At 44.6% G+C, this 26,002-nt stretch overlaps 1 protein-coding gene across 11 annotated transcripts in view; it reads right to left on the reverse strand.

Annotated features, from left to right (window-relative positions):
• Positions 1 to 26,002, reverse strand: part of LOC128399037 (protein AHNAK2-like) — a 64,812-nt gene that overhangs the window by 10,612 nt on the left and 28,198 nt on the right. For 4 of the 11 annotated variants that reach the window (XM_053360332.1, XM_053360531.1, XM_053360698.1 and 1 more), the window contains exons 2-10: positions 21,428 to 21,495; positions 19,492 to 19,587; positions 18,469 to 18,531; positions 16,987 to 17,128; positions 15,673 to 15,854; positions 5,234 to 11,231; positions 4,388 to 4,510; positions 2,016 to 3,694; positions 1,127 to 1,307 (exon numbers count right to left, since the gene is read on the reverse strand). In XM_053360332.1, coding sequence (XP_053216307.1) covers positions 1,127 to 1,307; positions 2,016 to 3,694; positions 4,388 to 4,510; positions 5,234 to 11,231; positions 15,673 to 15,854; positions 16,987 to 17,128; positions 18,469 to 18,483 — 8,320 coding nt within the window. In that variant the 5' untranslated portion in view covers positions 18,484 to 18,531; positions 19,492 to 19,587; positions 21,428 to 21,495. Of the gene's footprint in view, positions 1 to 1,126; positions 1,308 to 1,931; positions 3,695 to 4,387; positions 4,598 to 5,233; positions 11,232 to 15,672; positions 15,855 to 16,986; positions 17,129 to 18,468; positions 18,532 to 19,491; positions 19,588 to 21,427; positions 21,496 to 26,002 lie in introns of all 11 variants that reach the window. The other 7 variants (XM_053360780.1, XM_053360613.1, XM_053360863.1 and 4 more) reach the window with 7 other exon arrangements.

Below are 26,002 nucleotides of genomic sequence, written 5' to 3' on the forward strand. Positions count from 1 at the left end.
CCCTCTGCAACAGCTTTCCCCTTGGGAAGTGACATTCCGAACTTGGGCATATGGAATTTGGGCATCTTAAATTTACTGTCCGTACCGTCCAGCTTCGCTTCAACTCCACCTAGAGCGAAATCCGCTGATGGTGCCTCAACCTTTAGGTCTGGAGCCTTCAGTTCCAAGGAAGCCTCCCCCTTTGGAAACTGTACGTCAGGTGCTGTGAACTTCATGTCTGCTGAAATGTCACCTGCTTTGATCTCAGGCTTGGTTACACTGACGTCCGGAAGAGCAATGTCAACCTTGGGTGCGCTGACGTCCACATCGATTTTGGGACCTTTGATTTCTGGTTTGGAGAAACCCATACTGGGCATCTTGAACTTTGGCATGTGTATTTTCATCCCTCCACCCTCGATGCTGCCTTCTGCTTCAGGAACTTTAACTGAGACCTCTGCCTCTGGAATTTCCACTTTTGATTTGGGAACAGAGATGTCTGCTTCAACCTTGGGCAGCGAGACTCCCACTTGAGGAGTCTTCAGCTTGGGAACTTTGACGCTTGGCATTTTGACATCAGGCATTTTGATTTTGCCCTTCTCAGCAACCTCCAGCTCCACACTAGGTGCCTTCATTTCAGATCTGGGCAATTTCACGTCAGTCTCGATGCCCACAGAGGGCAGGGTCACTTCCCCTTTCAGTTCTGGTTTGGAAACATCCACTTCCACAGAAGGTAAGGTGAGTTCTCCCTCTGCAGTGGCTTTCCCCTTGGGAAGTGACATTCCGAACTTGGGCATTTGGAATTTTGGCATCTTAAATTTACTGTCTGTACCCTCCAGCTTTGCTTCAACTCCACCTAGAGTGACATCTGCCGATGGTGCCTCGATGTTTAGGTCTGGAGCCTTCAGTTCCAAGGAAGCCTCTCCTTTTGGAAACTTCACGTCAGGAGCTGAAAGGCTGATGTCTGCTGAAATGTCGCCTGCTTTGATCTCAGGCTTGGTTACACTGACATCTGGAAGATCAATGTCAACTTTGGGTGCGCTGATGTCCACATCGACTTTCGGAAATTTGATTTCTGGTTTGGAGAAACCTATGCTGGGCATCTTGAACTTTGGCATGTGCATTTTCATCCCGCCACTCTTAATGCTACCTTCTGCATCAGGCACCTTAACAGAGACCTCTGCCTCTGGAATTTCCACTTTTGCTTTGGGAACAGAGATGTCTGCTTCAACCTTCGGCAGCGAGACTCCCACTTGAGGAGTCTTGAGATCAGGGACCTTCATACTTGGCATTTTGACGTCAGGCATTTTGATTTTGCCCTTCTCAGCAACCTCCAACTCCACGCTAGGTAGCTTCATTTCAGCTCCGGGCAATTTCTCATCAGTCTCGATCCCCACAGAGGGCAGGGTCACTTCCCCTTTCAGTTCTGGTTTGGAGATATCCACTTCCACAGAAGGTAAGGTGATTTCTCCCTCTGCAGTGGCTTTCCCCTTGGGAATTGACATTCCAAACTTGGGCATTTGAAATTTTGGCATCTTAAATTTACTGTCGGTGCCCTCCAGCTTCGCTTCAACTCCACCTACATCAATATCGGCCGATGGTGCCTCAAACTTTAGGTCTGGAGCCTTCAGTTCCAAGGAAGCCTCCCCCTTTGGAATCTTTATGTCAGGTGCTGTGAACTTCATGTCTGCTGAAATGTCACCTGCTTTGATCTCAGGCTTGGTTACACTGATGTCTGGAAGAGCAATGTCAACCTTGGGTGCGCTGATGTCCACATCGACTTTGGGACCTTTGATTTCTGGTTTGGAGAAACCCATACTGGGCATCTTGAACTTTGGTATGTGTATTTTCATTCCGCCACCATCAATGCTGCCTTCTGCATCAGGCACCTTAACAGAGACCTCTGCCTCTGGAACTTCCACTTTTGCTTTGGGAAGGGAGATGTCTGCCTCAACCTTGGGCAGTGAGACTCCCACTTGAGGAGTCTTCATTTTGGGCATTTTGACATCAGGCATTTTGATTTTGCCCTTCTCAGCGACCTCCAACTCCACACTAGGTGCCTTCATTTCAGCTCCGGGCAATTTCACGTCAGTCTCGATGCCCACAGAGGGCAGGGTCACTTCCCCTTTCAGTTCTGGTTTGGAAACATCCACTTCCACAGAAGGTAAGGTGATTTCTCCCTCTGCAACAGCTTTCCCCTTGGGAAGTGACATTCCGAACTTGGGCATATGGAATTTGGGCATCTTAAATTTACTGTCCGTACCGTCCAGCTTCGCTTCAACTCCACCTAGAGCGAAATCCGCTGATGGTGCCTCAACCTTTAGGTCTGGAGCCTTCAGTTCCAAGGAAGCCTCCCCCTTTGGAAACTGTACGTCAGGTGCTGTGAACTTCATGTCTGCTGAAATGTCACCTGCTTTGATCTCAGGCTTGGTTACACTGACGCCTGGAAGAGCAATGTCAACCTTGGGTGCGCTGACGTCCACATCGACTTTGGGACCTTTGATTTCTGGTTTGGAGAAACCCATGCTCGGCATCTTGAACTTTGGCATGTGTATTTTCATCCCGCCACCCTCGATGCTTCCTTCTGCATCAGGCACCTTAACAGAGACCTCTGCTTCTGGAATTTCCACTTTTGCTTTGGGAACAGAGATGTCTCCCTCAATGTTTGGCAGCGATACTCCCACTTGAGGAGTTTTTATTTTTGGGACCTTGACACTTGGCATTTTGATTTTGCCCTTCTCAGAGACCTCCAATTCCACACTAGGTGCCTTCATTTCAGCTCCAGGCAATTTCACGTCAGTCTCGAAGCCCACAGAGGGCAGGGTCACTTCCCCTTTCAGTTCTGGTTTGGAAACATCCACTTCCACAGAAGGTAAGGTGAGTTCTCCCTCTGCAGCGGCTTTCCCCTTGGGAAGTGACATTCCAAACTTGGGCATTTGGAGTTTTGGCATCTTAAATTTACTGTCTGTACCCTCCAGCTTCGCTTCAACTCCACCTAGAGTGACATCTGCCGATGGTGCCTCGACGTTTAGGTCTGGAGCCTTCAGTTCCAAGGAAGCCTCTCCTTTTGGAAACTTCACGTCAGGTGCTGAAAGGCTGATGTCTGCTGAAATGTCGCCTGCTTTGATCTCAGGCTTGGTTACACTGACGTCCGGAAGAGCAATGTCAACCTTGGGTGCGCTGATGTCCATATCGACTTTGGGACCTTTGATTTCTGGTTTGGAGAAACCCATACTGGGCATCTTGAACTTTGGCATGTGCATTTTCATCCCGCCACTCTTAATGCTACCTTCTGCATCAGGCACCTTAACAGAGACCTCTGCCTCTGGAATTTCCACTTTTGATTTGGGAACAGAGATGTCTGCTTCAACCTTCGGCAGCGAGACTCCCACCTGAGGAGTCTTCAGATCAGGGACCTTCATACTTGGCATTTTGACGTCAGGCATTTTGATTTTGCCCTTCTCAGACACCTCCAACTCCACGCTAGGTAGCTTCATTTCAGCTCCGGGCAATTTCTCATCAGTCTCGATGCCCACAGAGGGCAGGGTCACTTCCCCTTTCAGTTCTGGTTTGGAGATATCCACTTCCACAGAAGGTAAGGTGATTTCTCCCTCTGCAGTGGCTTTCCCCTTGGGAATTGACATTCCAAACTTGGGCATTTGAAATTTTGGCATCTTAAATTTACTGTCGGTGCCCTCCAGCTTCGCTTCAACTCCACCTACATCAATATCGGCAGATGGTGCCTCAAACGTTAGGTCTGGAGCCTTCAGTTCCAAGGAAGCCTCCCCCTTTGGAATCTTTATGTCAGGTGCTGTGAACTTCATGTCTGCTGAAATGTCACCTGCTTTGATGTCAGGCTTGGTTACACTGACGTCCGGAAGAGCAATGTCAACCTTGGGTGCGCTGACGTCCACATCGACTTGGGGACCTTTGATTTCTGGTTTGGAGAAACCCATACTGGGCATCTTGAACTTTGGCATGTGTATTTTCATTCCGCCACCATCAATGCTGCCTTCTGCATCAGGCACCTTAACAGAGACCTCTGCCTCTGGAACTTCCACTTTTGCTTTGGGAAGGGAGATGTCTGCCTCAACCTTGGGCAGTGAGATTCCCACTTGAGGAGTCTTCATTTTGGGCATTTTGACATCAGGCATTTTGATTTTGCCCTTCTCAGCGACCTCCAACTCCACACTAGGTGCCTTCATTTCAGCTCCGGGCAATTTCACGTCAGTCTCGATGCCCACAGAGGGCAGGGTCACTTCCCCTTTCAGTTCTGGTTTGGAAACATCCACTTCCACAGAAGGTAAGGTGATTTCTCCCTCTGCAACAGCTTTCCCCTTGGGAAGTGACATTCCAAACTTGGGCATCTTAAATTTACTGTCCATACCGTCCAGCTTCGCTTCAACTCCACCTAGAGCGAAATCCGCTGATGGTGCCTCAACCTTTAGGTCTGGAGCCTTCAGTTCCAAGGAAGTCTCTCCTTTTGGAAACTTCATGTCAGGTGCTGAAAGGCTGATGTCTGCTGAAATGTCACCTGCTTTGATTTCAGGCTTGGTTATACTGACATCAGGAAGAGCAATGTCAACCTTGGGGACGCTGACGTCCACATCGACTTTGGGACCTTTGATTTCTGGTTTGGAGAAGCCCATGCTCGGCATCTTGAACTTTGGCATGTGTATTTTCATCCCGCCACCCTCAATGCTTCCTTCTGCATCAGGCACCTTAACAGAGACCTCTGCCTCTGGAACTTCCACTTTTGCTTTGGGAAGGGAGATGTCTGCTTCAACCTTCGGCAGCGAGACTCCCACTTGAGGAGTCTTCATTTTGGGAACCTTGACGCTTGGCATTTTGACATCAGGCATTTTGATTTTGCCCTTCTCAGCAACCTCCAACTCCACACTTGGAGCCTTCATTTCAGCTCTGGGCAATTTCACATCAGTCTCGATGCCCACAGAGGGCAGGGTCACTTCCCCTTTCAGTTCTGGTTTGGAAACATCCACTTCCATAGAAGGTAAGGTAATTTCTCCCTCTGCAGCGGCTTTCCCCTTGGAAAGTGACATTCCAAACTTGGGCATTTGGAGTTTTGGCATCTTAAATTTACTGTCCGTACCCTCCAGCTTTGCTTCAACTCCACCTAGAGCGAAATCCGATGATGGTGCCTCAACCTTTAGGTCTGGAGCCTTCAGTTCCAAGGAAGCCTCCCCCTTTGGAAACTGTACGTCAGGTGCTGTGAACTTCATGTCTGCTGAAATGACACCTGCTTTGATCTCAGGATTGGTTACACTGACGTCCGGAAGAGCAATGTCAACCTTGGGTGCGCTGATGTCCATATCGACTTTGGGACCTTTGATTTCTGGTTTGGAGAAACCCATACTGGGCATCTTGAACTTTGGCATGTGTATTTTCATCCCTCCACCCTCCATGCTGCCTTCTGCATCAGGCACTTTAACAGAGACCTCTGCCTCTGGAATTTCCACTTTTGATTTGGGAACAGAGATGTCTGCTTCAACCTTGGGCAGCGAGACTCCCACTTGAGGAGTCTTCATTTTGGGAACCGTGACGCTTGGCATTTTGACATCAGGCATTTTGATTTTGCCCTTCTCAGCAACCTCCAACTCCACACTTGGAGCCTTCATTTCAGCTCTGGGCAATTTCACGTCAGTCTCGATGCCCACAGAGGGCAGGGTCACTTCCCCTTTCAGTTCTGGTTTGGAAACATCCACTTCCATAGAAGGTAAGGTAATTTCTCCCTCTGCAGCGGCTTTCCCCTTGGGAAGTGACATTCCGAACTTGGGCATATGGAGTTTTGGCATCTTAAATTTACTGTCCGTACCGTCCAGCTTCGCTTCAACTCCACCTAGAGCGAAATCCGCTGATGGTGTCTCAACCTTTAGGTCTGGAGCCTTCAGTTCCAAGGAAGCCTCCCCCTTTGGAAACTGTACGTCAGGTGCTGTGAACTTCATGTCTGCTGAAATGTCACCTGCTTTGATCTCAGGCTTGGTTACACTGACGTCTGGAAGAGCAATGTCAACCTTGGGTGCGCTGATGTCCATATCGACTTTGGGACCTTTGATTTCTGGTTTGGGGAAACCCATACTGGGCATCTTGAACTTTGGCATGTGTATTTTCATCCCGCCACCCTCCATGCTTCCTTCTGCATCAGGCACCTTAACAGAGACCTCTGCTTCTGGAATTTCTACTTTTGCTTTGGGAACAGAGATGTCTGCTTCAACCTTGGGCAGTGAGACTCCCACTTGAGGAGTCTTCATTTTGGGAACCTTGACGCTTGGCATTTTGACATCAGGCATTTTGATTTTGCCCATCTCAGCAACCTCCAACTCCACACTAGGTGGCTTCATTTCAGCTCTGGGCAATTTCACGTCAGTCTCGATGCCCACAGAGGGCAGGGTCACTTCGCTTTTCAGTTCTGGTTTGGAAACATCCACTTCCATAGAAGGTAAGGTAATTTCTCCCTCTGCAGCGGCTTTCCCCTTGGGAAGTGACATTCCAAACTTGGGCATTTGGAGTTTTGGCATCTTAAATTTACTGTCCGTACCCTCCAGCTTCGCTTCAACTCCACCTAGAGTGACACCTGCCGATGGTGCCTCAACGTTTAGGTCTGGAGCCTTCAGTTCCAAGGAAGCTTCTCCCTTTGGAATCTTTATGTCAGGTGCTGTGAACTTCATGTCTGCTGAAATGACACCTGCTTTGATCTCAGGCTTGGTTACACTGACGTCTGGAAGATCAATGTCAACTTTGGGTGTGCTGATGTCCATATCGACTTTGGGACCTTTGATTTCTGGTTTGGAGAAACCCATACTGGGCATCTTGAACTTTGGCATGTGTATTTTCAGCCCGCCACCATCAATGCTACCTTCTGCATCAGGCACCTTAACAGAGACCTCTGCTTCTGGAATTTCCACTTTTGCTTTGGGAACAGATATGTCTCCCTCAACCTTTGGCAGCGAGACTCCCACTTGAGGAGTCTTTATTTTTGGAACCTTGACGCTTGGCATTTTGACATCAGGTATTTTGATTTTGCCCTTCTCAGCGACCTCCAACTCCACGCTAGGTACCTTCATTTCAGCTCCGGGCAATTTCACATCAGTCTCGATGCCCACAGAGGGCAGGGTCACTTCCCCTTTCAGTTCTGGTTTGGAAACATCCACTTCCACAGAAGGTAAGGTGATATCTCCCTCTGCAGTGGCTTTCCCCTTGGGAAGTGACATTCCAAACTTGGGCATTTGGAGTTTTGGCATTTTAAATTTACTGTCGGTGCCCTCCAGCTTCGCTTCAACTCCACCTACATCAATATCAGCCGATGGTGCCTCAAGCTTTAGGTCTGGAGCCTTCAGTTCCAAGGAAGCCTCCCCCTTTGGAAACTGTACGTCAGGTGCTGTGAACTTCATGTCTGCTGAAATGTCACCTGCTTTGATCTCAGGCTTGGTTACACTGACGTCTGGAAGAGCAATGTCAACCTTGGGTGCGCTGACGTCCACATCGACTTTGGGACCTTTGATTTCTGGTTTGGAGAAGCCCATACTGGGCATCTTGAACTTTGGCATGTGTATTTTCATTCCGCCACCCTCGATGCTTCCTTCTGCATCAGGCACTTTAACAGAGACCTCTGCCTCTGGAATTTCCATTTTTGCTTTGGGAAGGGAGATGTCTGCTTCAACCTTGGGCAGTGAGACTCCCACTTGAGGAGTCTTCATTTTGGGCATTTTGACATCAGGCATTTTGATTTTGCCCTTCTCAGACACCTCCAACTCCACACTAGGTGCCTTCATTTCAGCTCTGGGCAATTTCACGTCAGTCTCGATGCCCACAGAGGGCAGGGTCACTTCCCCTTTCAGTTCTGGTTTGGAAACATCCACTTCCACAGAAGGTAAGGTGATTTCTCCCTCTGCAGTGGCTTTCCCCTTGGGAAGTGACATTCCGAACTTGGGCATATGGAATTTGGGCATCTTAAATTTACTGTCCGTACCGTCCAGCTTCGCTTCAACTCCACCTAGAGCGAAATCCGCTGATGGTGCCTCAACGTTTAGGTCTGGAGCCTTCAGTTCCAAGGAAGCCTCCCCCTTTGGAAACTGTACGTCAGGTGCTGTGAACTTCATGTCTGCTGAAATGTCACCTGCTTTGATCTCAGGCTTGGTTACACTGACGTCCGGAAGAGCAATGTCAATCTTGGGTGCGCTGATGTCCACATCGACTTTGGGACCTTTGATTTCTGGTTTGGAGAAACCCATGCTGGGCATCTTGAACTTTGGCATGTGCATTTTCATCCCGCCACCATCAATGCTTCCTTCTGCATCAGGCACCTTAACAGAGATCTCTGCCTCTGGAACTTCTACTTTTGCTTTGGGAAGGGAGATGTCTGCTTCAACCTTTGGCAGCGAGACTCCCACTTGAGGAGTCTTCATTTTGGGAACTTTGACGCTTGGCATTTTGACATCAGGCATTTTGATTTTGCCCTTCTCAGCAACCTCCAACTCCACACTAGGTGCCTTCATTTCAGCTCCGGGCAATTTCACGTCAGTCTCGATGCCCACAGAGGGCAGGGTCACTTCCCCTTTCAGTTCTGGTTTGGAGATATCCACTTCCACAGAAGGTAAGGTGATTTCTCCCTCTGCAGCGGCTTTCCCCTTGGAAAGCGACGTTGCAAACTTGGGCATATGGAATTTTGGCATCTTAAATTTACTGTCGGTGCCCTCCAGCTTCGCTTCAATGCCACCTACATCAATATCGGCCGATGGTGCCTCAAGCTTTAGGTCTGGAGCCTTCAGTTCCAAGGAAGCTTCCCTCTTTGGAATCTTTATATCAGGTCCTGTGAACTTCATGTCTGCTGAAATGTCACCTGCTTTGATCTCAGGCTTGGTTACACTGACGTCCGGAAGAGCAATGTCAACCTTGGGTGCGCTGACGTCCACATCGACTTTGGGACCTTTGATTTCTGGTTTGGAGAAACCCATGCTCGGCATCTTGAACTTTGGCATGTGTATTTTCATCCCGCCACCCTCGATGCTTCCTTCTGCATCAGGCACTTTAACAGAGATCTCTGCCTCTGGAACTTCCACTTTACCTTTGGGAAGGGAGATGTCTGCTTCAACCTTTGGCAGTGAGACTCCCACTTGAGGAGTCTTCATTTTGGGAACCTTGACGCTTGGCATTTTGACATCAGGCATTTTGATTTTGCCCTTCTCAGCAATCTCCAACTCCACACTAGGTGCCTTCATTTCAGCTCCGGGCAATTTCACGTCAGTCTCGATGCCCACAGAGGGCAGGGTCACTTCCCCTTTCAGTTCTGGTTTGGAAACATCCACTTCCACAGAAGGTAAGGTGATTTCTCCCTCTGCAGTGGCTTTCCCCTTGGGAAGTGACATTCCAAACTTGGGCATTTGGAATTTTGGCATCTTAAATTTACTGTCCGTACCCTCCAGCTTTGCTTCAACTCTGCCTAGAGTGACATCCGCCGATGGTGCCTCAACCTTTAGGTCTGGAGCCTTCAGTTCCAAGGAAGCCTCCCCCTTTGGAAACTGTACGTCAGGTGCTGTGAACTTCATGTCTGCTGAAATGTCACCTGCTTTGATCTCAGGCTTGGTTACACTGAAGTCTGGAAGAGCAATGTCAACCTTGGGTGCACTGATGTCCATATCGACTTTGGGACCTTTGATTTCTGGTTTGGAGAAACCCATACTGGGCATCTTGAACTTTGGCATGTGTATTTTCATCCCTCCACCCTCCATGCTTCCTTCTGCATCAGGGACCTTAACAGAGACCTCTGCCTCTGGAACTTCCACTTTTGCTTTGGGAACAGAGATGTCTGCTTCAACCTTGGGCAGTGAGACTCCCACTTGAGGAGGTTTTATTTTTGGGACCTTGACGCTTGGCATTTTGACATCAGGTGTTTTGATTTTGGCCTTCTCAGAGACATCCAACTCCACGCTAGGTACCTTCATTTCAGCTCCGGGCAATTTCACGTCAGTCTCGATGCCCACAGAGGGCAGGGTCACTTCCCCTTTCAGTTCTGGTTTGGAGATATCCACTTCCACAGAAGGTAAGGTGATTTCTCCCTCTCCAGCGAGTTTCTCCTTGGGAAGTGACATTCCAAACTTGGGCATTTGGAGTTTTGGCATCGTAAATTTACTGTCGGTGCCCTCCAGATTAGCTTCAACTCCACCTACAGCAATATCAGCCGATTGTGCCTCAACCTTTAAGTCTGGAGCCTTCAGTTCTGTTCCAAATTTGGGCATTTGGAATTTTGGCATTTTAAACGTAGTGTCCATGCCCTCTTTCTTAATCTCAGCAGCACCCAGAGACATATCAGTTGATGGTGTCTCTAGTTGTATGTGTGGAGTTTTAAGTTCCAAAGAAGCTTTGGCTGTCGGCATACGTATGTCAGTTGTTGCTATCATGACGTTTGAATCTTCTTCATTTTGATTAATTACTCCTTGGATGCCATCCGTGTCTTTTTTTCCTTTTTCTGTTTGTTCATTGTCCATTTGTAATTTTGTATACATTTTTTCTGTAGATCCCTTTTGCTTCTTTTTTCGTTGTTTTGGTGGTGTTAACGGTTTTATTTGTACATCTTGTATTTCACCTGTTTGCAATATAGGTTTTGTTATCTGTGTTGTTATCACTGTCGTTTCTGATTTTTTTGTGATGGCTTTGGATTTTGATTTCTTTTCTTTCGTTTTTTTAATTGTTAATTCAACTTCAGGGTATTTACCTGTATGGTATGGCGGTTCAAATTTTGTTTCCTTAGCATCTTTTCTGGGTTCCTGTATTTCCTCCAGTTTTTTCTCTTTAGCCCGTGAAGTAGAATATTGCACTGTTATTAATTCTGGGATTTCCTGCGCAGTATCATTTTCATAGTCTGTGAGAGGTTTGACTTCGTATTTTGTCCTCTCCTCTGGTTCTTGTTTAGTTCTGTGCATCTTGAATCCAATACTCGGGAATCTTAGTTTCTTTTGACTTCCTCTTTTAACTTTTGCATGAATTTCCTCTGGCTGAAATTGTGATTCTGTGTCTGTGCTTGTTGGGGATATATCGGGAATCGCATGTTCGTATGCGTCTGACGTGCTACGAGATCTCCTTTGCCCCAGTATCTTTTTACCTTTTAATGACTGGAATTTTGGCCAGGAAAGTCTGTCCTTCTTGGATCTTTTTGGTCTTCCAACTCTTTGTTTTACAATTAAGTCTGCTTTATCTTCTTCTGTGAATGTCTTTTCTGATGTTTCCAGTGCTTCCTTCCCCTGAGAAATAGAATTTCCAAAATAAATGGTTGTAGTACTTATTACGTATGTATTTAATCCCCACCCATTGCATCTTCGAAATTGTTGAAAGCAATGTACATCAGAATGTTTAAATGAATAAATAGCAACAAGAAACCCCAAAACGTTAAAACATACTAAATTAACAGAGAGACTTTGGCTGTGTACAATTACCAGCTTAAAACACAGTGGGATAATTTCCCTCTGCTTCATTTCAAATCACATTTGGACACCATTGGACACATCAGCATGGTTGGGTGTATTTCCCTTTAATAATGATAATAATTTTTATTAAAGCTTTTTCATAATAAAGGTAAAAGATAAAGGGACCCCTGACCATTAGGGCCAGTCGCGACCGACTCTGGAGTTGCGGCGCTCATCTCACGTTATTGGCCGAGGGAGCCGGCATACAGCTTCCGGGTCATGTGGCCAGCATGACTAAGCCGCTTCTGGTGAACCAGAGCAGCGCACAGAAATGCCGTTTACCTTCCCGCCAGAGCAGTTCCTATTTATCTACTTGCACTTTCGACGTGCTTTCGAACTGCAAGGTTGGCAGGAGCTGGGACCAAGCAACGGAAGCTCACCCCATCGCAGGGATTCGAACCACGACCTTCTGATCGGCGAGTCCTAGGCTCTGTGGTTTAACCCACCACGCCACACGCGTCCCTTTTTTTTCATAATACAATGAGATAAAAGGTTGGATGTTTTTCCAAGTCTCCTATTGCCTGCCCACATCAGTGAGTGGAGAGGGGGCATGGATGTCATCATATGGCTTACATTTTCAAATCAGACTGAAGCTGGTTAGGGAGAAAACACATCAAAATGCAGTATTTCTCAGGGAACTACAGGACAGATGTGACTTGTAGCCAACGTTGTGCATGCACGGCTTCACAAACCAGTGCTGGGAGGTCGCTGGAAGCAGAGCAAACAGGAGTGTGCACGAGTCTCCAAAACAACTGATTCACATTCCATAAAAGCCTCATGCTTCTGGGAATGTAAAAAGGTAAAGGGACCCCTGACCATTAGGTCCGTCTAGCAATTCAAGGTGACAAACACTTGCTGAAAAATATCATGTAGATAATACAACTTACTCAATTTTGCAGTCTTTTCCCATTCCCCAGTGATGTACCCCTCCTGAAACCTAGATGCAATGTTCCTAGCCACTACGACACAGTGTGAAGCTGTTAATAAGAGAAGGTGTACTCCCTTGTGAAAATTAATTGAAACAAAGCATGTTTTCTATCTTACTCGTAATCCTGTACTCAAAACAAACACGAAAAATGAGTTGGTCATAATGGTGTCGGAAGCCTACAGCCAATAGAAGGAATAATGTGCTCGCCACAATATACTGAGGTTCTACGAAAGAGAGTTATTGCAGAGCTGGGGAAAAACGTATCCTGATGGTACTGGGATATTGCAGCAGGACCTAGCCCCCTGTCACACATCGGAAGTGGTGAAGAAATTAATGAGAGAGCAGCAAATACAGGTACTTGATTGGCCAGGGAATTCCCCGGACGTAAATCCCATTGAGACCTTGTGGGCTATATGCAAAAGTCGCCTCCATGCTGTAGACTGTACAACTATGGAGAAGATCATTCAGGCGCTGATTCAAGTGTGGTACAGGGATCCGAAAATCAACAGTGACTGTTTGAAACTAGTAGACTCCATGCCAAACCGTGTTCAAATGCTGCTTAAAAATAGTGGAGGTCATATCCGTTACTAATGTGAGTTTTCTACATGTATATGTGAGTTTTCTACAATAAACTACATTGTTTGTTTCAATTAATTTGAAACAAGGGTGTATAATAAGCCTGCCCTGTGTAAGAGGACCTTGGTCTTGCATCCTCGCATCTCACAACTGGAGTGCGCATTGTGTTCCTTAGGTCACCACAACCTATATTTATAGGAGACCTGCTCTGCTCCAGAGGAAGAACTGAGGGGGGAAGAGACTTTCTGCAGGCAATGGCTTTTCCACCTGCCTTGTCGCAACCTCCATCCCCAAGAGCCTTTCCCAGACCATGACTGTGAGAATAGCAAAAGCAGCTGGGAAGAGAGGAGTTCAGGGATAGTTTTTAAAAACTGAGTTGTGTGTCCTTGTTTCTCAGTTTGACCCTTTTACATGGTTTTGTGCGTTTGCTGTTATTTTATGCATTTGCTGTTACTTTATTGATTATAGATTAGTAATTCTTTCTTGGAATTGATAAGTGTAAACCGTTAAATTATTATCTGCTGATGTTTAATTTTACCGTTTACTATTGGATTATTGAATAGTGCTTTATCTGATATAAATTTCTTATTTTAAAGTTATTGTGACTTTTTATGTACTATAGAATCTGATTGTTACTATTAATGTTTGATGTTTTATTATTATTTATTCGTGTGTTGGAAGCCGCCCAGAGTGCCTGAGGCAACCTGGGGTGGGGTATAAATAAAAATATTACCATTATATATTATTATATATATAGGCCATCTGCATATTCTCTTCGTCTTGCGAAGCACGGCTATTAGCGGCTTAGCGGCTATTAGCAGCTTAGTGGCTATTAACGGCTTAGCGGCTTTTAACGGCTTAGCGGCTATTAATGGCTTAGCGGCTTAGCGGCTATTAACGGCTTAGCGGTTATTAACGGCTTAGCGGCTTTAAGAAAAAGGAAACAAACTCGCAAGAACTTTGTCTTGCGAAGCAAGCCCATAGGGAAATTTGTCTTGTGGAACGACTCAAAAAACGGAAAACTCTTTCGTCTAGCGAGTTTTTCGTCTTGCGAGGCATTCGTCTTGCGGGGCACCACTGTATTCCTTTCTGTCACGAATGTGTCCTTGAACTGTGGAGAATGGATAAAAATGTAACAAAACAACAACACCACAAATTGGCTTAAAAGTATAAAACCAAATTTACTAGAATAATAGCTAGAATAGTTAGACTTGTAACCATTCAAACAACAAACATACTAAGGTGCCATGTGCAAGACAAAGCCTGGGGATACTGTGAACATGGAGTGGATAAATGTACAACTCTATTTTAACAAATTACATGTGCAGTATACGTTATACAGACTGTATTTTGAAACTTTTTTATATTCTTCAGTGTGCTACCCTTGCCGTTGTGGCGGCACGGGGTTGCCATTCTATGATTGGACTTGTGTTACTTGTTGAACGGTTCATTTATCCAGTCTGTATAACGTTTACGTTGTTAAGACAGAATTGTACATTTATCCACTCCGCGTTTACAGTTACTCCAGGCTTTGTCTTGGCACCTTAGTATGTTTGTTGTTTGAATGGTTACAAGTCTATCTCTAGTCTAGCTATTATTCTAGTAAATTTGGTTTTATACTTATAAGCCAGTTTGTGGTGTTGTTGTTTTGTTGTATTATTATTCCTGTCACCACATTTGATACTTTGGATAAAAATGTGGCCTGCTATACAAAGAGCCATGTTCCTCATCAAAGTATGTCTATACCGGCCCCACTTTTACCTCAGGCCCTGTCTACTGCTGGCCTGTCAGGTCCCTCAGGAAGTTGTCGATGAAGGAAAGTTGTCCTTGGGCTTAAAAATACCCCCTTTATGTATCTGTTTTATTTATAAAAGTATTTACATGCTACCCTCCCATGAAACATCAGGTCAGTGTACAGCAATATAAGCACATTTAAAAAGTAGTAATCCTCACCCCAAAAAAACATTTAAATGACTGGCTGCTCAAGAATTAAAAAGTCTTCAAGACATTAACCAGGCCTTTGGTTCATTTGACTGACACCCTATGCCCTTTTAAAATGTGTTTTTTTATGTGTGTGGGGGATATTGGGATGTTTTTATTTTTACAATTTATTTTGTGGTTTTATATCTTGATTTCATTCTGCGAACCGCCCTGAGGACCACCCCCTCCCCCAGGTATAGGACGGTATAAAATTCAATAAATAAATTATAATAAAAAGACGCCCGACAACCCAATGTGACACACACACACACACACACACACACACACACACAGAGAGAGAGAGAGAGAGAGATTGCACCCTATTCTGAGAGGCCTTCTGCATTCTTACAGAAACTGAAGAACACACACAAAAAGGGCTTCAATAATTCAATGTCTCAAAGGCCGCATCCCCTCAAATTTCACTTCCACTAAAAAAAAACACCCTGAAGGTTGGATCCAGAGACAGATGAGTGGGTGTTAGTTTGCATGATGGGGGTTTCTTGGCTCACTGTTGGAGAAATGTGTGGTGCAGCAATAGAGTGGAGAGGCGCTGCAGTGGGGTTGAAAAAATTGTGAAAATTTGACAGGGCTACCTTGGTCTAGCAGAAATGCCTTTCTGTTTGCCCAATATATCGCCAGATCTAGACCACTGTCCTAAAATTACACGAGTCAAGTTAATACCTCCCCCAAGATCCATGCCTTGATCTGAAGTGTAATTTTACAGCTGTGCATTACCTGACTCGTTTTTTCTTTTTTGGATTGCGTTGCAAAATGCATTGTTTCAAGATCTTCCTTCCTGGCGAGCTTTCTTTTGAGGTTGAACTGTACTTTGTACGGCTCGGAATACTGCAGAATCTTGAGTGCATCTTCATATTTGATATTATCGAAAAAGATCGTGGCACTTAGAAGCTGGTCACCTGTGAAAAGAGGCAGCAGAAACTAATTGGGTGTCAAAAGATCGGGCTCATTAATTAGATGCCTTGTTTATGCAAAGACATCTATCAACAACAGCAAACACTCCACCCACCCACCCACGTGGGCCATAGCTGTCAACTTTTCTCTTTTCTTGCAAGGAATCCTATTCAGAATAAGGGAATTTCCCTTAAAAAAAGGGAGATGTTGACAGCTATGATGTGGCCATTTCTAAATCCGTTGAAAAGGAGCCTGCTGTACCATTAAAAAATGCATATTCTACTGTCTTGATTCAACAACCTGCTCATGAAAATATTTACACAGAATATCTCCCAGAAATAAATGCTAGTATTGACATCTTGCATAGAATTTCCAGTTACAGTAATTCTGCATGGACACCGGAGCTCTCCTTGCTGCAAGAAATCAGGTCATATGATGAAAATAACAAGCATCCCAAACTTGTGCATGCAGAATTGTGGCCAAGCTGGTTTTCAGAGAGATCTTCAGATAATCCTGCAGCGAAGGCACTTTATGCATGCATTCACAAAACCAGGTTGCAAGTGACCATCAAACGGGTTTTTGTCTCGTGTGTGTGAGGATCACCCTGGAGTACAAAACTTCTGTATCTGATCATTTGAATTGTCCCTTAGCTTGTGTGAGCATTCATGAGCAGGATTTTATTTGTACAGTTGTTTTTTTACAGATTCTAAGCCCTCCAGCTACAGCTGGCTATCCGTCAAGATAATTTTAGATCACAGCCAATTGACTAAGACTGCAGTCCTATACCAGTTTGCCTGGGAGTAAGGCCTATTAAATTCAATAAGGCTTACTTCTAAGTAGACATTTATAGGATTGCACTGTAAGTAGGTAAATAAGCTCTTCTACTGTTATTTGTTCAGCCATTTGTTTAAAAAAGAGAAAGCCCACTGTCTCCTCCTCTATAGATTGTCCAATGTGCTTTTTAAAAAAAAGTTTGCATAAATTTGACCAACATTTTAATTAACTTTTTAATTAGGTTAATAATAATAATAATAATAATAATAATAATAATAATAATTTATACCCCGCCCATCTGGCCGGGTTTCACTTTCATAGCTAATTTTACTAAAATAAATGTGACATAAGACTTTACTGTACCTTCTCTCAGACTGAATAACTTTGATGCTGGGGACTCTTTGAGCACTTGCTTCACAAATAATCCTTCGGTTCCTCCACCAGCCACACTAAATCCACTTGCACCAGATTCGACTTCTGTTTGTAAGGTAACCTCCATAGATTCCTAGTCGGACCAAAAAGTACATTATCAAAACTCATTTCTAATACTGTATGTTGAAGACTTCAAGCCATTCCTGTCATAACATGTAAACATCAGCTGAAGGGTGGTTGCATCGAAGGCGCACTTCTGCGCATTGTGTAGATTTACAAAAGCTTCTAGAATGTTCTAGCCCCTGAAAGGCTAAAAAGTTTCCTTATCCAGGTTTTAAACCAAAACAGAACACTAACTGCGCCTCAAGTCAGTAGTCTCTCATCCAGAGACAGTAGCACAACTATTGCAATGCTTTGAATATTATTAAATCCGGCTCCTTTTGAAAAAACGAATGTTCACTTAGGTGTACAACGGGTATATTCAATATCATTCTTCGCAGCTCCAGCCACCTGCATATCCTGTTTCGTTTCACAGGTGTGGCTGCTCTACAGCAAATTAATTGAACCCCAAGGTAACTTGGGTAAACAGTTTGATTGATTGTGAAAAATCTACGTGGAGATCTTCCCACACAATTTGGTTTCAGCGTGACATTATACTGAATAGTCGAAACCCTTGGCATCCAGAAAACAGCAAACTACACTGACAACTGTGGAACTGCTGGGCTTATTTGCACATACTCAGAGTCAACATAAAGGTATTCCAGGTAGAGTGTTTTCCAGTTTCAGATGACTTCCAAGGGGGAAAGTGGCCATATCTCTTCCCATCCCATTGCAAGCAACACCAAAATAAACTATGCAGAAAAGAAAACATTGAAGAATAAATAATGCAAATATTGGTTGCAGAATCCATCATTGCTTGGATGTCCTGGACATAGATATTTAATTATTATTCTTAGCATGGAGTACAACAGAGCCCTGGATATGTATATGTAGAATCTTCAGCGCTGTGACAAGTGAGAATCTGTGGGTGGGGACTTTGGTCTATCACAAGCTCCCTTGAAAGACTGGGGAAACATTTCAGAAAGCCTATAGGTTGGTTCACACAGGCAGTGAGGCTTGAATGCATATCTCAGGCACACACCCACATGCGCCCACACCATGTGTAGACCGAGTTGTGTGAGTGCGTACCTATCTGCAGGGATCTGTACATGCATATTTTCCAAACATACAACTTACACACACCCAAGACTTGTATGGACTGGCCCTCTGTGGCTTCGCAAACTGGAACCAGTTTGGGAAGTATTCTTTGGCAAGTAACAGTTAACGCTTGTATTTGTAAATCTGTGGTTGCATTCCCTTCCAGGGACAGGTATCAGGTATCAATGAGAAGATCATTCAGTTTGAAGAGCTCCAAAACAATGCTCTTCTGTACAGAAGGGCGTACCTGGTGTCTATCAGACACCTTAAGCTCACCTGTGAATCACTCATTTTGATAGAAGAATCCCGTCTTTGTCTGTTCTCTATATCTTGCTGAAGCTGCAAACACAGGTGTAATTTTTAAGTTAGCTAAAATGGATTTGCACAGATCATGCCAAACTTCTCACACATCTGTCATTCTGTAGTCTCACTAGCTATTTTTCTGTGGTGGGAGTGGCACTGCAGTTAACAATAGCTGGACAATTCATTTCAAGGGTTCTGAAATATGAGATAATCAGTTATCTGCACACAATTATCACCTCTCTTCAGACTTCAAAGGTATATATGTATGTGTGTGTACACACCCACACACAGGGACCAGGAAAAAACCTATTTATTCACATTTATATACTGCATTTCATTCAAGGATCATAGGGCGGTTTACAGTATAAGAACACAAAAATACATAACATAATAGCACAGAAAACAGTAAGTTTAGTTTAAAAGGCCCTACATTGTTTAATTAGCCAAAGATTTGGGTGGGTGAAGAGGCACGTGGTGCCTAAAGATATGCAATGAAGGTGTAATTAAGCAGTATATGAATTGTCCAAAATAAATAGTACATAAAATGCAAATAAACTATAGGGCCATTTTGTCACCAGGCAAATACACTTTTATTTGCTCAGATGTTCCAGCTGGCCAGATATGCTTAGTTTCAATGGTTTTATCTAGGGCAGGGCCAAAGTACTCAGCCAAGTATTCGGCCAAGTGAGGGATGGCTTATCTTTATAATCATGGCAATTATAAAGCACCACCACTCTTTCCTTGCAGGGCTTAGCTGCCTTAATGGTCCATTGGTTTTCCCTCTAAAATTTGGGACAACACTATGTCATTATGTAGTGTCTTGCATGGGGCATTCTTTGGGGAAAGAACAGGTGGTTCTCCCCATAGCCAACAGATGCCAGTTTTGCCTTTAACTTCAAAGGGCTAAGGAAGCCATTGTCTCGAAGGTCCAAAAGAACTGAGAATTTGACACTAGCGAAACAGTGAAAGACAAAATCCCATTGTGTCATGTCTTGCCTTTTTGTTAAAATATTCATCTTCTATGCAATACTCATAAACAGGAGAGGATCCTTGTGGTCTTGGTCGTATGTTTTCAGTTGTCACTTCGTCGACCTGTAGGAGTGGAACAACAACAGAATTTAGTATTGAATTGTAGAGTTGGAAAGGAACCCAATGCAGGAATCTCAACTGAAGCATCCATGACAGATGGCCATCCAACCTCTGCTAAAACCCCCCCAATGAAGGGAGGCAGTCTCAAGGGAGCCCCTTCCACCATCGACAGGTACCCCCTATTCAATATTACTTGATGAACAATGGACACTGCCAGTTTGAAGAGTTTAAATCAGAGCCAAGGATCTGGTGCATGGTAGGTTTTTGTCTAGCCTGCATTCCTTCCTTCCCAGTCTCGGTTTTTCCTCCTAGCCTCTACCCCCAAGGCCACTCTATTGTTCCTCTGACAGCCCACTGTGTTTCTGCAATGGGTGCTGAGGAATACGAGCCTCTTTCTTAGTGCCCAGCACAGAAGCCAGACATTTCCAGAGAAGAGGTGGCAAAAGAGAGAGCTTAAGGTATCCCTGCCCACTTTTGGCTGCAGCTCTGTCCACCCTTAGCTCTCTCCCTCCCCCGCATTTGCAACCTCCCCCCACTTTTCCTGATGGAATGTGGCCACTGGCTTAAAAAATGTTCCCCATCCCTAATTTAAGCAGAGGAAGCAGCAGAAGAAGGGAATCCTTTGAATTCATTGCATCACCTTTCCCCCAGCGAAATGTGACAAAACTAAAAAAAGAGTTAGATGTGTATCTGTAAAGGAGTGGCAGTAAAACCAGGATCAAAGGTGGTATGCCTGTGAATGACATTTCCTGGGGGCAAACAGTGGGAGAGGCCATATGCCTCCATACCAGGGCTGTGAGTTTTTTAAGAGTCATTTGCTCGGCCACTGACATAACGGTGGATTTTTCAGCTGATCCAGCAGGACTCTTCGGACATACCTAACTTCTTTTTTCCACAGCCAAAATTTTCAAATTGACTATGCAAACCATTATTTATTACATATAACTGGGGCTGCCGCCTCTGTTTGCCAACCCCACCTACTCACCAATCCCTTTGCCAACCCCCTACTTTTTTCATACCACTCCTCCTTTACAACTGACAAAAAACCTTTTATTTTACACCTCATCCAACCCTTTGTCTATCCCTTCACAGCTCAACCCAAGCCCCTCACACTTTTAAGCAGGTGCTGTATAATGCAGCACAGGTAAGATCCCATCAGCCATCTTCATTTGCCCAGAGGCAAATATGCGCCACGGGCTTTAGCCCTGAGTATTTTTAAGTACAAAAAGGGACGCGGGTGGCACTGTGGGTTAAACCACAGAGCCTAGGACTTGCCGATCAGAAGGTCAGCAGTTCAAATCCCCACGACAGGGTGAGCTCCTGTTGCTCGGTCCCTGCTCCTGCCAACCTAGCAGTTTGAAAGCACATCAAAGTGCAAGTAGATAAATAGGTACCACTCCGGCAGGAAAGTAAACGGCATTTCCGTGCGCTACTCTGGTTTGCCAGAAGCAGCTTAGTCATGCTGGCCACATGACCCGGAAGCTGTACACCGGCTCCCTCGGCCAATAAAGCGAGATGAGCGCTGCAACCCCAGAGTCGTCCGCGACTGGACCTAATGGTCAGGGGCCCCTTTACCTTTACTATTTTTAAGTACCAGGCAGTCATATCCCAATTTTTAGGTTTCTGCTCTGGGTTACATTTAATATGGACTGGAGACCTTCAAATAAAATTGCATATTCTATTCCAGTTCAGGGCGTAAAAGGGAGTCAGTATGGTTTGTGAATTAAACTCAGGCTTTAGTTTGACTTCTTGATCTTCTTAGCTCCTGTCGTAAAGGAAAAGATGCTGAGAAATCTCTGAATTAAAACCAGTGGTGGTTATAAAACTGTTGAGTGTTACTCACAGAGTCATCTTCTGCATCAGCCTCGCCGTCAGCCTCAGTGTCTTCTGGTCTGAGTTGTCTCCCCGAAGCTGGAATGATCAAAGAAGCCATCAAACAATTGTCCCACCCACAGCAGTGAAAAACAAAGGTTATTAACCTCATAATAGATATGGAATTGAAATATGCCCCAAAACCAAAGCAACGTGGTCCTGATCCACCTGTGGGCACCATGGGCAACTACTCAAGCATAATACAGTGGTACCTCGGGTTACATACGCTTCAGGTTACAGACTCCGCTAACCAAGAAATCGTGCTTCAGGTTAAGAAATTTGCTTCAGGATGAGAACAGAAATCGTGCTCCAGCGGCGCGGCAGCAGCAGGAGGCCCCATTAGCTAAAGGGGTGCTTCAGGTTAAGAACAGTTTCAGGTTAAGAACGGACCTCCGGAACGAATTAAGTACTTAACCCGAGGTACCACTGTACCACATGGCCCTCATACACTTGTTGAATGCAGCATGTGAAAACCCCCTTCTGTCTGAATGGTGCCTGCTTTTTTTAATAATAATAATCATCATCTTTTATTTATATCCTGCCCTCCCAGGCCGAAGTCAGGCTCAGGGCGGCTAACATCAGATATATAACATTGGTATAAAATCAATAAACTAAATTACCTCCTAAAAACAAGTCAAAATCAAATTAAAGTCTAATTAGATGGCTTTCCACAGGGTTAGGGTTGGGAACAGTAAGTGCTCAATTAAATTAAAAATTAAATGAACAATTAAAAAAAATGAGAAATGTTGACTTTTCAGGTAGTTAACCCGTTCACACCTGGCCAGACATAAACCCAAGACTGGACACTTCTGTTCTCCTGGGCAGCGTCAAATGAGAACAGAGGAGAAAAATGACAGAACATCCCATCTGGAAGAGCTCACTTTAAATCCAGTTCCAGGGATTTACATCTCAAAGCAAACAGAGTCATTCAGGTCCACAGATAAGGATTTCTCTGAAGTGCAAAGCCTGGGAGAATTTAGAAGGTTATGTCAATTTTGTTGTTTTTTTAAAAAAATGAATTCATAAAAAGCTTAATTAAAAATGGCTAACTGTTGTACATAAAATTATATAACATATATTTTTAGATGCCCTTTTTGTGTTGAGATTCGTAGAGACACCATTGATCCTTTGCTGAAGACGTTCACCGATCTTTCAGACAAGTCTAAACTTAATTCTCTCCTCTTAGGCAAAGATCATAAGACGACCTGGCTGGTAGCCGGATTCTGCACCCAAATTTGTAAGCACAGATCATCCTCTAGAATAAAATAGCTTGCTAGGAAAATGCTGAAGTTGCCCTTTGGGGCGCCTCAGGGTCAATTTTTTACAGTAGCCCAAATCTCAGTTGTACAGGTGCATGTATATATCTCAATTTTAACTCATGAGCTATTGCTGCAATCTGCTCCGATTGTATATTTTATCTTTATGAACACTGTTTTTATTGTGTTATGTTATGTGAGCTGGTCTTTGATGGTAATAAATTATCTACATAAAATGATATAAAACAATTACCAATGACATACAAATAAATTTAACAAAATAAAAACAAATCTATGTAACTAGTTTATATGTGCTCCTGATAGGTTGGCTGAAACAAATGACTTCTTGCTGAAAAACAGTCAACGCAAGGAACGAAGGCACATACAGCTTCCTGTATTGTACCAATGGTTTAGGTTGCTGCATTCTGGAAGACTCAAGGTATATACTTGTTGGAAAGTGAGAAAACAAATGGAAGGGACCGCCCATTCGGGGCTCTCTTGACTTGCTCTCTGAGAACCACTGACTGAAGCAAGCCTGCACACCTCGGGGAATGCAGGCCTCCAGTGTGGACATGTTGAACTTCTTTGCGGTTTCCCTGTGACTGCAAAATCAGGGGATTTGACACGGGTGGCGCTGTGGGTTAAACCACAGAGCCTAGAGCTTGCCAATCAGAAGGTCGGCGGTTCAAATCCCCGTGATGGGGTGAGCTCCCGTTGCTCGGTCCCTGCTCCTGCCAACCTAGCAGTTTGAAAGCATGTCAAAGTGCAAGTAGATAAATAGGTACTGCTCCGGCAGGAAGGTAAATGGAGTTTCCATGCGCTACTCTGGTTCGCCAGTCATGCTGGACACATGACCCAGAAGCTGTACGCTGGCTCCCTCGGCCAATAAAGCGAGATGAGTGCCCCAACCTCAGAGTCGGCCACGACTGGACCTAATGGTCAGGGGTCCCTTTACCTTTACGCAAGACAGAGATGGGGAAGGTTAGGTCCACATGTCTCTCTATCTGTTCCTAGCCACAGCCCTGCTTTGAACCCTCCTTGAGCGATTTAGCCGTACTACTATAGGACCTTGATCTCTGATGATGCTTTTTGCTTTCCTGGATGAAGGGCAGAGAGGCATGTGAGTGAAGAAGGAACTAGCCTGCTGTCCAAAGGTGAAACTCACATCTGTTGCTCAGCCCCACTTTTCCCTCTGGCCCCTTCCACCAGCAGCATGTGGCCCCAGAATGGTTCCCTGTCTGCACCGTAGGCTGGTGTGCTCTGGCTGGATCACAAATGGCACGGATTTGAGCTACTGATGAAACATCACGTGGGCTATCTACTCAGGGCCCAGCCATACTGTTGTTTAACGTGGATATTAAGCTTCCTGACCTCTGGATTTTTTCATACTAGAGATACTATGAAAAGGACAGGGTATGAGAAAATATGGATTGAGAAAGGGGCAAATGTGGGAAGGCAGTGATTTGGAGGAGAAAGTAATATGGTCAACAGAGAGCTGGGAATCTTACAATCCACATGAAATAAACGGTATGGATGAATCTGTGGCATTTTCTTCCTGGTGAGTGGCTTTGCAGGACTGAATATGAATTGGTTTTCTCCATCAGCTGTTCTGTTCTGTGACTAAGCAGCCTCACACCACAAGGGGCTCAAAAACAGGCTTCCGGAAATCAGAACGAACCACACCACACATTGAGCATATCTCACTTCTTTTCCCATATACAGAACTACACGTAAAAACTCTCACTCTGGTTAGTCACTTTTCAATGCAGCCAACATTTCCAGAGTTTTCACTCCTTACATAAATCTCTGACAATTGATGCTTTGTGTCAACCTCCTTCTGAGAGGCATTGATGGAATTTGTGGCTGTAACTATTTCCAGTAGCCACTGGACTGCTTTCAAAACAAGGGAATAGTTTTGAAAGAAGTCTGTAGGCGTTAAGACAGATCAGAAGAACATTTAAATATCATAAGACTATCACACACACACACACACACACACACCCATACACACACACACAGAGAGAGAGAGAGAGAGAGAGAGAGAGAGAGAGAGAGAGAAGACAAAAGAGGACGTGTGTATATGCAGTATTTAAATGTTATCTCTTATTTAGATTGGGGTTGGGCAACCTGTAGCCCTCCAGATTTTTTTATTTTGGACTACAAATCCTATAATCTCTGACCATTTACAATGTTTTCTGGGGCTGATGGGAACTGGAGTCCAACAACATCTGCAGGGCCACTTTGCAGAACTGAATGGCGAGCGAGATGTATGAATGTATATAATTGTTTTCTTTTCCCCAAGTGCATCATCTGGGATGCGCAATCTTTGGCTCTCTGTTGGCTAAATGTGCTGTCTCTGTGGTACGAAGAACACAAAAATAGTTTTCTCACTTGATGTCATCAACATCAATTTATTTCAATATCTTCTGCTTTCCCTGCAGAGTTCAGGGTCTTCAGCTCCAATTACAAATGGAAGTAGCAACCTAATACTATATTAAAATAGCACAAAATGCAACATTTTTATGAGCTCTTAGATCTTCAGTTACCAAAGATTTGGAACATGTGATTCAGCTTATGCTAAACCATAATAAAAGCATTTTATAGTCTGGCAGCTAATTCAGTGACCACCTCTCCCCATCAATCATAACCTCAGGGCCTTCTGTGTCCCTCCTCCATGACAGGTCCAGATGGTGACAATATAAGAACGAGTCTTTTTTGCAGTGGCTCCCCATTTGTGGCACGCTCTCCCCAAGGAGGCTGGTCTGGCGCCTTCATGATACATCTTTAGGAGCCAGACAAAAGCATTCCCCTTCAACCAGACCTTTGGCTGATTAACAGACTATGTCCTTTAAAAATGTGTTCATGGAAGGGATGGTATAGTAATGGGTTTGTTTTGTTCGTGTTTTTATTATGTCCTTTGTGTTTTTATTTTGTATTTTTTTTATGCTGTGAACCTCCTTGAGATCTTTGGAAGAAGAGCGGTATACAAATGTAATATAAATACATAAATACTATTTAAATGGGGGGAAATTGATGTTCTGTGTTGTAAGTTGGAAGTCTATGGCCCTTTAGATGTTCTGGGCTCAAAATTCCATCAGCCTTGGCCAGTATAGCTAATGGTCAAGGATGGTTGGAACTGCAGTACGGAAACATCTGCTGGGTCACAGGTCACTTCCACTCCCCATTTGTGGAAGACAGGGGGTGGGGTGGGGGTGGGGTGGGGAAGCAGCACCGGTTTGTTTCTCCTTCCTCTCCCATTGGCAGGTATATGGCAACTTCTAATTGTGTTA

Source organism: Podarcis raffonei, chromosome 1 (assembly GCF_027172205.1).
Source record: "Podarcis raffonei isolate rPodRaf1 chromosome 1, rPodRaf1.pri, whole genome shotgun sequence".
Lineage (NCBI taxonomy): Eukaryota > Metazoa > Chordata > Lepidosauria > Squamata > Lacertidae > Podarcis > Podarcis raffonei.